The sequence below is a fragment of the Sturnira hondurensis genome, unplaced genomic scaffold (assembly GCF_014824575.4).
Source record: "Sturnira hondurensis isolate 20B ecotype Veracruz unplaced genomic scaffold, ASM1482457v3 Scaffold0007036, whole genome shotgun sequence".
NCBI lineage: Eukaryota > Metazoa > Chordata > Mammalia > Chiroptera > Phyllostomidae > Sturnira > Sturnira hondurensis.
In genome coordinates this window covers 493,323-505,637 of record NW_028079667.1, presented here as the reverse complement: position 1 = coordinate 505,637, position 12,315 = coordinate 493,323, and the positions used below count along the sequence as shown (strand labels likewise).

The 12,315-nt window shown below is 43.2% G+C and overlaps 1 protein-coding gene across 1 annotated transcript; it reads right to left on the bottom strand.

Annotated features, from left to right (window-relative positions):
• Positions 1–3,946: 3,946 nt before the first annotated feature.
• Positions 3,947–12,093, bottom strand: ODAPH (odontogenesis associated phosphoprotein). The gene is made up of 2 exons (XM_037051078.1): positions 11,997–12,093; positions 3,947–5,692 (listed from the first exon to the last, which is right to left on the bottom strand). Exons 1-2 carry the CDS (start codon positions 12,061–12,063, stop codon positions 5,298–5,300), a joined length of 462 nt encoding a protein of 153 aa, XP_036906973.1. The 5' UTR covers positions 12,064–12,093; the 3' UTR covers positions 3,947–5,297.
• Positions 12,094–12,315: the final 222 nt, after the last annotated feature.

The window sequence follows — 12,315 nt, the reverse complement described above, 5'->3', positions numbered from 1 at the left end:
ATTCCTCTGTCTGAATTAATAATGGGAGCTAAGGGAAACAGGATCATGCTGATTGGTTCAGGCCAATGACAGCCTGCTCACGGCACCCCCTGGCTCTGCAGAGCCACAGAGGTAAAGAGGATGGATGCTGAAGAAACCATCCCAGCACTCACCAGAGGTGGACAGTTCCAAGGACCTGCAAAAGGTATGTTTCATTTATTTTTTAAATCTTCACCCTAAGATATTTATTAATTCCAGAGAGAAAGGAAGAGAGAGAGAGAGAGAGAGAGAGAGAGAGAGACATTGATGTGAAAGAAACATCAATTGGTGGCCACCTGAATGTGCTCTGATGTGGCATCCCCCGCATGTGCCCCAACCGTGGGCTGAACCCACAACCCAGGCTTGTGCCCTGACTGAGAACTGAACCCATGACCTCTTGGCCCATGGGATGATGTGCTAACCGTTTGAGCCACACTAGCCAGGAGGCATTTTAGATTTTGACTGCTTATGCTAAATTGTCCTCCAAAACTCCCATAGCAATTTACGTTCCCATCAACAGTGTATGAGAAAGTCTATTTTTCCATATGGGAACATTTTAGATATTAATAATTTCTTTTTTTTTTACCAATTTGATGGGTGAAAATTATTTTGCTCTAGTTTTTATTTTCTTGATTCCTACTGAGGTTATACATATTTTGACATTTTTTATTTTTACTGATTTATTGGCCACGTGAGTTCCTTCTATGACTAAAAATATTTAAAGGTCATTTTAAAAGCAGATTTTAGTTTGACTATTGATGATTTTCCTCTGTTGATTGTTTTCCTCTCTCCAGAAAACAAAGGCAAGCACCAGATTCAGGTAATCTAGTTTGGCTCAAAATATATATTACATCAAAAATTATTTTGTATTCGGAAATGCAACTGAGCCAGAGGAATGTATTGTAGTTTTAATAACACTTTTAAAAAAAAAGATTTCATTCATTTATGTTTAGACAGAAGTGAAGGGAGGGAGAAAGAGAGGGAACTTTCTGTGTGTGTTGCTTTTCGTGCATCCCATACTGGGGACCTGGCCTGCAACCCAGGCATGTAGCCTGACTGGGAATTGAACCAGTGACCCTTTGGTTCACAGCTGGTGCTCAATCCACTAAGCCACACCAGCCAGAGTTAATTACACTTTTCTTCTTAAGTAAGGCGATCAGGTCCCCTTTCTTCTGCCGGGTCTGAGAAGGAAATAAATTAACAAGAGATAGCATCCCTTTTTGAGGTAGAGGGATGAAGTAAAGTTCTGAAACCCTTGGATGCAGGGATGGCTGCAGTTGGCCTTACATCCATTTCACTGGGATGATACCCTACTCCTTAGGCTCTGCCCAGGACAGCCCAGTGCTGTCAACCCACGATCCAGGAGGTGGCAGGAAAGCCCCACCCACTGTAACCCATATCCTTACCAAGGGGGGAAAATGCGAAAAACCTGTGATGAATTTTACTGGAGTGGTATAATCTGTTCATTTTATCCATGCAATAAACAGCTGTGTTTTTCCATTTTTAAGGGCTCGTTTTTAAAGAGTGCTTAATCTATTTGAACTGATAGCAAAGGAGACCTTTAATAGTACAGTAGATGGTCCACCAGATGGTACCGCCAATGAAGTGGCGCACCCTGGTGGACATTGATAGTTAAAACACCCTTAGTCTGGTCTTCCAGGAGTTTTAGGGGTTTAGAGCATAGTGGGAAGCAAGAGACCAAACACATGTGGCCTCTGTCTCTGATTGTTGTCAGGGCTCCCCTGGTGTCAGCAGGTAGGCCGGTGACTTGGGTCAGCAAGACAGAACTGGCAGAGAGCTTTGCTAGTGGGAGCATGGGGCTGGTGGGAGGAGCTGTGGGCTCTGCAGAGAACCCTGAATGAAAAAGAAGTTGAAGAATCATGAAAGAAAATGTTTTTAATATATTGTATTGATTATGCTGTTACAGTTGTCCCATTCCCCCCCTTCATTCCCCTCCACCCTGCAAACCCTGTCCTCCTACATCCCCCCCTTTAGTTCATGTCCACGTGTCATAAGTTCTTTAGCTTTTCCATTTCTCATACTATTCTTGCCCTCCCCCTATTTTCTACCTACCATCTTTACTACTTATTCTCTGCACCTTTTATGAAAGAAAATTTGCTTCATAAGGATGAATTGTGGGCCGATGGGCAAAGGCAGGGCAGTGGAAGGCTGATTAGGCCACTTCCAAGAGTGCCAATCCAAAACAGACTCGGAACATCTTTGGAATTCATTGGAAAGATGCTTTTCAAATGTGATTGCTATGAGTGGCCAAATGTGAGTCACTGCTCACAATGAATGGGAATTTGAAAATTAGTCCATGCTGACACTGGCTGTTTCTCTGGACTCTTTTGGAATGCAGCATCAGGAGTCCGCGTGGTGCAGCCCCAGACACATTCCCAGCTTTGATGCCAGTCAGCTGGCGCTGGAAAGCTGAGTGTGAAAATGGGCGGGGCGAGTTGTTCGTGAAGTTGAAATTCTTGCTGTGTGCAGAACATGTCGTAAACCTCTTATTTAGAACATAAGCCAAGAAGTATATGAATTGTGTTATCAGAAAATCAGCTTCTCCTCTCCAACTGTCTCCTATCATAGGGTCCACATGAACAATTTGCCAGTTGTCCCAAAAGCATTCTTCATGGCGACCTCTCCCTCTCCTTGCCACCTGCGGGATCACATTTAGTTGTCGTGTCTCTTCTTTAAACTGGCGGTGCCCTTCAACACCGTCCATTACAGGGCGGTGGGTTTGTGAAGGTCCCTTGGTTTGGGTTCGTCTGACGATTACATACAGGTTACGCCTTTTTAACCTAATTAGAACTTTAGACTTGCATAAGCTATTTTTGCCACAAAGCAAAAGATGAATTTAAAAGTTAATCACACCCCTGCAACAGCCTCCCATCGCTTCAAAAGTGGCCATTCCCACCTATATGCTAAGAGGAACATATTTGATAAGAGCTTCACTTTGAGGTCTTAGTGACTGAGGACTATACCCAAGTCAGTAAACCTGCTAGGCATCACTGTATTTTTTTGTTAGATTTTATTATTTATTTTTAGAGAGAGAGGAAGGGACGAAGAAGGAGAGGGAGAGAAACATCAGTGTATGGTTGCTTCCCGCACCCACCCCAGCGGACACCTGGCCCACAACCCAGGCATGTGCCCTGACTAGGAATTGAACCAGAGATCCTTTGGTTTGCAGGCCTGCGCTCAATCCACTGAGCCACACCAGCCAGGGCTGTATTTTAAAGAAAAATTTGTTAACCCAAAAGGTGCAATTTCTTAAAAAACTCACAAAGACCTGTGCTTTTACTTGGAGTTGTGGGCTGCTTTTCATATAGGCCACATGTTCAAGGGTGAAAATGATGCAGTTTTACCTAGAATGATTTTGTGAGTGACCCTCAGTGTGAAATGCAGCAGCAGTGGTCTGCTTTCTGTAAGAGGTGCGATGACTAATTCATTGAAGCTGTTCGTCTATCTTTAGTCTGTCTTAGTTTTCCTGATGTTGAAGATCACGTAGCAAGGCCTTCAGGGACTCATTTCAGAGCAGTTAACTTTTGGATTGCCAAAGTTCTAATATTTGGGGAGAGAAAGGTCAGTCAAATCAGATTGGTGTGGACAGTTGGAGCTCCTGCGGGAGTGCTGAGGGCCCGGGCGGGTGGTGAGCTGTGAGCAGTGATGGGGGTGGGCGGTGTGGTTCTGAAAGGGGGTGAGAGTCACATGCAAATCTCTCTCTGTCTTCAAGTTTGTCCACAGTTGGCCCTTTTCTACTTATGCCTCGCTAACCAAAGAGAAAGCAAAAAAGGAAGCAAGTTTATTAACACAATACAGAATTTCTTAATGAGGATTTCAAGGTTTTATTGAAGCCTGTCATTGAGAAGCAAATATCTGTTCTTATAATGAAAATTTGCTATGAAGTGAGTAAAGGAAATAGGTTTTGTTCTTCCTTTTTGTCTTAATGCAGCAAGGAAGCACAGCCCTCTCTTTCCATTTCCCGGGCAACATTCTCACGTCTTTACGTTCTTTTTGTCCTTTTGTAGAAGCAGCAGCAGCAGTAACTTTTGCACCTCGTTCTTGGGAGGCACAGATGTGAGACACAGACTGCCTGTGCAAAACCAAGTGTCTACGTTACAGGCAAGACGAGCGGCACAAACAGGAGGTGGTGTTTTACAGAGTGGCTGAAGAAGTAACCCGTGCGTGCAGCCAGGGTGTGTTGCTTCCATTGCACCCCAGGAATACAAGGTTTCTGTAGTTGAGTGTACTTGTGTCTGCAAAGTCCTCCAGTTAGCAGAACAGCCACGTAAAACTCAACAGACTTTTGAGCCCAGAACCATATTGAAAGGTCTAGGGGAAGCATATTATTTAAGCTAGTATCTATATGATGATAAGGAGAGAAAGTGAGATACTTGTCAAGATAATTTGCACTGGTTGCTTAAAAAGTTAACATTAAAGTACATTTAGATAATAAGCAAGAGTTGGGTGGTTAGGTCATTCAGTTTATAATAGCTTTAAAGTATTATCTGTAGTCAGACTTCCCATAACCTTGTTTTGCTTTTACTTTTATCATTTCTTTTTGTTGTTGTTATAAAACTGAGTGGATCTTGCAAGTTCTCAGCACAAAGAAAAATAAATTTGTAACTATGTATGGTGGTGAAGTTAGCTGGACTTATTGTGGTGGTCATTTTTTGCAATATATACAAATATTGAATCATTAGACACAATGTGTAAGTGGGGGGTGTGCAGGAGGCAACCACACAAGGTTCAGATGTACGCTGTACATCTGAAACCTATATAATGTTATGTCAATTGTGCCTCAATAAAATACAGTAAATGAACAAATAACTGCTATTTATATCACTGCCAGAGATGCTTTAAATAATGCTTTCATTTTTCTAGCATTTGTTTTAAAGTTCACTTTGTAATACACCTTACGACATATTCCAGTGAATATAAAAGGGTGTCATTAATGTCTCCATTTGATTTACAACAATCTCCATTTGTTTAAATGCCCCTCACTCTACTTTAGAAGACCGAGCTGATTCTTTTGGCATTTCAGTGTGGGTGGGAATGACTAGGACCACTCATTTAGGGATTTTATTTGCATAAATATTCTGTGATCATAACATATTGGGAATAAGAATAATGTGGCTATTGCTCCTAGTTCGCAAACTTGAATAACCTGTACAGCAATATCTTCACTGCTGACAATGAGAACCATTTATAGTCAGTGGTGTTTAAGATCATTTTCAAATTCAATAGTTTCAGTTTGGAAAAAGAAGACAGAAATCTTTTTATAGTCTTTTCTGAGGTATTGATTTCTTTTGCTTCAGCAGGTTTGGGGCTTCTCTCTTCCATCTGTTTTCCTCAGATGAGCTTCCTCTCCGGAATCTTCTTCTGGGGAAATATCTATAATGTGGAATAAAGTGACTGTTTGGCCGAAAAAACGGATGGAACTGAAAATGGCGGTTGCATCTTGGAGGAAGGAAGGGTCTGTTTGGAAACCCAATGTGGACTCTGGGCCTCCATGCTGGAAAAAAATAGAAAGGACGCCTGGGTGCCCTTGTGATGGGCTGGATCCTTGTCACCGGTTTCCTGGTGGTAGGTGGAGGGGTGAGTGTAAAGATCTGGCAGTCTGTAGAATCCACATTATCTTGTGAGCCTCCCCGAGGGGTGACTGCCACTTGTCCTGTGGGGAGAAAAATGTAAGTCAGAAAGCAGGCCTGAGAACGAAAGCAGAAGGGAGATGCTTGAGGGGAAGCAGGGGAGCAAGATTAGAAGAGAAATGGAGTGGTCTCAAAGTGTGTTTGGAAGAACTGCCAAGGTTCAGCGAGATGAAACATGGACACACCTAAAGGCCCTGCAGTTGCACTCCGGGGGTTCACCTGAGACAAATGAGGGCATGTGTCTACTACATAAGGCTAGTTCAAGGGTTTTCGCAACAGCTGTATTCATATTAGACTAAACTTGGAGTCAGTACAAATGTCTGTCAGTAGGAAGCTATGTAAACAGACTGTGCATATTCATCAAATGAAATACTGTACTACTCAGCAAGGAAAAGGAAGAGTTACTAATACAACCACGTGGATGCATTCCGTGGACATTATGTTGAGCAAAGGTTCCCATTTTTATAAACTTCAAGAGCAGCTAAACTAATCTAGGGTTTAAAAAAAAGTTTAAAAAATTAGTTTAGAGTTAGGGTAGTTGTTACTCAGTGGAAAAAGTCATCAGGGAACTCTTTAAATCTTGATCTGGGTGGTTACACAGATACGGAGATAAAGATTATATATATATATATTATATACACACATACCACATATACACCTGTATACCTTTATATTTACACACACATGTGTACACATGTGTTTATATACACACATATGTATGATGTATAAAATGTGATCAATCAGTATCTTTAAGTTTTGTGCATTTTACAGTCAGTGAAAGACAAATACCATATGATTTCACTTATACGTGGAATCTAATGAACAAAATAAACGGACAAAATAGAAACAGATTCATAGACAGAACACACTGACTGCTGTCAGAAGGGAGGGGTTGGGGTTGGAAAAGGTGATGGGATTGAGCAAAAAAAGCACAACCCTCATAAACAGACAACAGTATGGTGATGACCAGAGGGAAAGAGGCGTAGGGTGAGGTTGAAGTGGGTAGAGGGGAGGTATATGGTGATGGCGGGGGACTGTGGGTGGTGAACACACAATAAACCATACAGATGATGTGTTATAGAATTGTGCCTCTGAAGCCTAAAATTATTACCCAATAAAATTATTGGGTAATAATTCTATTAACCAATGTCACCCCAATAAATTGACTTTCTTTAAAATATACAGAAAATTAGTTGGAAAAAGAACTTAATGTTAAGAAAATAAAAATAGTCCAGGCCCGTGTGGCTCAGTGGGTTGAGTGCCAGCTTATAAAACAAAAGTTCACCAGTTTGATCCCCAGTCGGGGCACATGCCTGGGGTACAGGCCAGGGCCCCAGTTGGCGGTGTGTGAGAGACAGCCAACTGATGTTTCTTTCCCTTTCTTTCTCCCTTCCTTCCCCTTTCTCTAAAAATAAATCAATAAGGTCTTTTAAAAAAAGAAAAGAAAAATAACTGCTGCCACCCCCACCCCCCTCCCCAAAGTTCCGTGAATCCAAAAGGCCTGCCTCTCTAGCCCAGCAGTGAAGTCATTGCCTTGGGAGGAGGGAGGGAGCCTCTGTGCGCAGCAGCAGAATGAGCAGCGAGGACCAGGATGACAGTGTCTGAGAAGGAAATTCGCATCAAGTTCAAGTGTCAAGTTCTTCCCTCTGGCTATATCATCTAATCTATTTGGCTATGAAAAAGTTAGCTTCCCTTTAGAAAATTATTCCTTCTCTTCCCTGGAGACTTAGGCCTGGAAATGTAGGCCCGAAAAGGACCGCTGAATGTGAATGATGGGAAAATGAACTCCCCGCAGGAAGCTGGGAGCACTGAGGCACTTAAAAAGAGCTAGGTCGCCCTCACCACTAGACCAGCTGAATTCAGGTTTCTTGGTTATACTGGATATGCTTATTGCCCGCTGTGTTCGAAGCCCCTTGCAGAGATTCCGTTTCACCCACAACCCTTGGAAAGGTCAGTCCTGCACACATTTGGCTATGGCTGATTGGACTGCTGTTAGACACTCAACTCATTCATTGGCTGGCCATTGACCAATCACACTCTCATCTGATAATTTTAACAAAAAGACGCGGTTAGTGGAAGGTGTAGGGAAGGGGGTGGGGTATTAGGTTTGGGACAGTTCATTGGGGAATAAGCAGAGAAGCCAGTCTTTCCTGAGAAACTATAAAATGGGGAAGGCCTCTCAAAGAGAATCTCTGGTAACAGTGATGATGAAAGTAGCTTGGGTTTTGGCTTTTCAGAGCTGGTCCAACTGAGGGCTACCTGTACTTAAGGTTCTTGGAGACATTCTTGTAATAATCACTCCACCTCCAGTTGTACTCTTTTTAAAAGCTCATTTGAATGAATGTCTATCCCTTGAAGGAAATACTGACTCTCCCAGATCACCCAGGCTACTGAGTATTGAAATTCTATGACTGAAACTAGATTAAGACACTTCAAACTACAGAAGATGATTAAATCCCACATTACTCATTCTTTGCACCTATGTAACTGGATCAGTTCTGAATGTTTGTAACACGAAAACCCTCTGCCAAGGATCCAGTTGCTTGGGGAGAGGCTAGCTTTACCCTTCATATACACGTTGACATTTCATCATCAGATCAGGTTTAGCTAGACCTTGAACTCTGCAACTCAGTAAAGCTGCAATCCAGCTGTTCAAACCAACCAACCAACCAGCCAACCAACCAAGCAATCAGCCGACTGACCTACCCTTGTGCTTATCTCATTGCTTAAAACCCAAGGCCCACTCTCCACACCCTCCAGCGGACAGTGGGGTCTTGGAGCTTGCCAGGCTGCTTTTTCCCTGACTCTGGGATGTCCAGCAATGTTCAGTGTTCTCTCCTGGGAGTTTCTAAGGGCTCAAGATCAAACATGCCTGTCCCATCAACCGACCTACGAATGTGTGCAGGACCTCATCAAACCACATTCTCCCGGCAGACCAGACACATGATGACTATTTCGGGTCACTGGTGGGTTAGCACAAGTGTTCCAAAATGTGGGAGCCATAGGGATTGATCCGGGAAACTGTCACCGTTTCCTTATAAGGTTGAGATCACCCATCTGAGTAAGTGGGTTGATGCCCTTCACAGTCTCCAGCTTTGACTGACTTAATACTTCTCGTTAATTCTTTTGTTTACCATGGTTGTACTCAGTTCCCACTGCCTTCTAAACTTTTAATACTCTTCTCAAAGCCACTTCAAAATTCTCATTCATCTACATTTATTTGAAGAATTCTCTTTAAAATTCTCTCTACCTCTCTAAATAGACTACTTAGTGTCCTTGTTCAGAGAGAAAGCGTCAGTGATCCTCATCAGTCAGATGATTCCTCCACAGAGGTTATATTCCTTCTCCACTGAAATATCCACTTGACCACATCCCGTAGACCTCCCCCCGCCCCCAGCACAGTGCCTAGAACAGAATTCATCGATTGGCAGCAATCTCAGTTTCTACAATTGCAAAAGGTACCACGGTCTTATCTCAGGGATAATGTGACTGCTAATAAGCAAGTAGTTCTCATTATGTGACATACTGATATACCACCCAAAGTTCTCAATGTCAAGGACGAGAGCTCTTCTGCAACCTTATTCAGACCAAAGTAGGTCAAATATTTAAGTGCAGGTTAAAAACATTTTGAGAGACAGAACAGCGTTGTATCAAAAAGGCTCTGGAGTTAATAGGTTTCCTGAGCTCTGCCATTTAGTAACTCTGTGACCAAGACAGGCTTCTGAGCTCCTCGGAGTCTCCTTCCTTATGTGTAAAATGAAGAAGTTAATACTGCCTGTCAGACGGATTTGTTGTGTTATCTGAAATGAGATAAGTGCTCAGAACATCCCTGGCCCACAGTGTGAATTTGGTAGGTGTTAGCTACTATTATTATTCATCTTGAATGTTATGGAAAGATTCTGTTAGCAGGAGCTGCATTTTCTTGGTTCCATCTGGTTGGACTTTATACATAAAATCTGTGCACAGTCGACAGGAGTAAAGGGTGCTGATCTTGGTACAAAGGACCTCCATGAAGTCAGGGACTATTGACTTCTCTGGTCACGGCTGTGTCCCTAGCACCTGGAATAGTTCTGACTTAGAGCGCGGTGTGCAGGGCATAGCTGATAAAGTGAATGAAAGGCCGGGCAGGTGCTGAACTTTACTTTCTGTGAACTTTTGTAAAGCTCAGTGAGTATTTAATTCTAGTCCTAGAAAGTTCACAATAACTTAGATTTAAAATTAGAGTAAAATAAAAAGTTAAACCAAAATATTGCTTAGATTTTGTATATCAATTTGAAATGGGTTTATCATAGTCTAGACATAAAACTCATGGCATACCAACAACTAGTACTTTTTTAAAAAGTAAGATGAGAAGACCTTTTTAAAAAGTGTATATAATTATGTGTAGTCTGTGGTTGTTTGGGCAGACAATAGCTGGGTCATAGTGAACTATGCTGATTTTAAGATAAGTAAGCTTCACACTTGATTTAGGACATGCAGTTCTTTTATGCGGCACATGGAGTATTAGAAAAAATTCTCATATGCTTTGGAGTGGAACCGGAAAGAAGTATAAATCCTGTAGTTAATTAACTCATGACTCAGCTCAATTTGATTTTAACTTGGTTAACTGCAACTCATTTTGTTTTGTAGGCTCCCAGAATGACTGGTCCCTTGGTCAAATCTCTGATTTTATAGGTAAATAATTCAGAGCCCAGAAAGCACCACACAAGCCTATTTCAATTCTCTTATTAGCAAATAGGAGGCTGATCACTGTTCAGCAGGGTGCAGGTTACTATGTTAGGTGCTCCGGCAAATGCATAGATGATAAAACACGGCCTGAGCTCAGAAGTACGGCGACGCTGCAAGTTCATGGGTGATGTCCAAATTTTCATAAGTAGACTTCGATGCCGAGGTTGCGATTTTTAAATTGGCAGTGCTGTAGTGACATTTAAACGTCATCACGTGAAGCAGAACTGCAATAAACAGAGGTGGAAACAGGAGGAGGCAGCCACAACCTGCCAGAGAGAGGAGAGAGGCCGAGGGCGAGGGTGTGGAGGAGTGGAGAGGGGGAACCAGGGCCGCCTGGGGAGAGGGGAGCTACACTCGAAGGATGTCAATGCCAGTCTGAGGGCCGGAGGGGAAGAACAAGTCAAGTTCAGAAATCAATTCTTCCATTGTAATTGGTGTTCTTTTAGGTGTGAATAAACTTCTGACTTCATTAGAACCTGTTTAGCTACACATTGCAGAGTTTCCTGACAAATGGTTCATTTTCTGGAAAGAAGGTGGCTAGTTCGGTCTTATGGTGCCTCATTACCATGCCATTTTTAGTAAGTGATGCTTGGAGGCCTTGTCTTGGACTCGATCGGGCGGGGCTTAGGTGTGGTCTCTGCGTGTGCCCTTCTCCTGGTCACTGGAGTCCCCCCAGAAACTCTCAGGATGAGCTCTGGAGGTCTGCCCAGCAGCTCTGTTCTCTGCTCTGTTGTGAGCATTGGTGGGTGATAGCAGGGAATTGTTGGGGGTGACTAACTTCTGGCTGGGTCCCTGCATAGCCCCCAGGGGCATGTGGTGGGAGAAGGATTCATTTCGACTCCAGGGTCTCTAGTCCCCCAGAGCTGAGCGGAACTGAGACATCAGACCCAAGTCTCCCAAGGTCTCCTTCCCCTCTCTTTGCCTCTTCTCCTCCCTTCCTTGTCCTCATCTGTCATTTCCTCAGGTGTTTGTAAACCAATTTGAAGGCTGAGGCCACTTGGAATTTTCATAGTGGAGGAAAGGGAAAAGAATAGGAAGAGGGGAGAAATGGAATCTAATGTAGTCCTAGAGAAAGAAACCTGCTCACCAGAGGAGCACCAACACACAGGTAAATGATGTGATTAATTAAAGCAGTTGACAGAGACTAAACACCCGCCACGTATAAATTACTGTGCTTCTGGGGATAGAAAGAGGTAGACGTTGCTCCAACCCAGGATGGCAAGTTCTCAGCTTTAGAGCAATAGTAGTAACTTGTATTCATACAGTGTTTTAAGCCCGAAGAGCTTTTCTTGGGTGATAGCTCATTTGGGCCTCACCACCCCCATCATAATGCATGTTACTAATACCGTCACTTCACGTATGAAGAGACTGATGTTGGAGAGGTTAAGTATGGCCAAAGTCACAGAGCTAGTGGTGAGACGAAGACCGAAGTCTTCAAATGGTAAAATTCAGCCTCTTTCTCTTTAACCACACAAGCTGGTAGAAGCCGACATCAATATTTTCAGTTTATGGACATGTATAATCATGGAGCCAAATTCCATCTTTTCACACAACTTACTGATTAGTGGGACCACAGTAGAATGAAAACAAAACCCTTACCTTCTGCCACAGTTACCACCAACCAGCAGGCCAACAGCCAGAAGGAGAAGCGGAGCTTGTGAGCCATGGCCTCTGCCCTGAGCAATTGCTGCCTTGCACCCAGCCCTGATTTAAAGGGGAGCTGGTGAGTCACCAGCGGCCTGAGTCAGGTAATGTGCATGTGCACAGTGGCCCACCGTGGTCAGGGCCTGTGGTGTGAGGCTGAGAAATCAGCAAGGAAATGCCAGAAAGTATTTATCAACCAGAATCTTCTCGTAATGAGAGCCAAACATCATTCATCCGTCCTTGGAGTCAGACTCGAGACGACCACACCTTCCCT

What these genes read in the sequence shown, in the direction of transcription:
- ODAPH (XM_037051078.1), bottom strand. Translation starts at nt 12,063, where the DNA reads ATGGCTCACAAGCTCCGCTTCTCCTTCTGGCTGTTGGCCTGCTGGTTG. An exon ending in GGTGGTAACTGTGGCAGAAG is followed by an intron (nt 5,693 to 11,996) that starts GTAAGGGTTTTG and finishes TTCTCCCCACAG; the next exon opens with GACAAGTGGCAGTCACCCCT.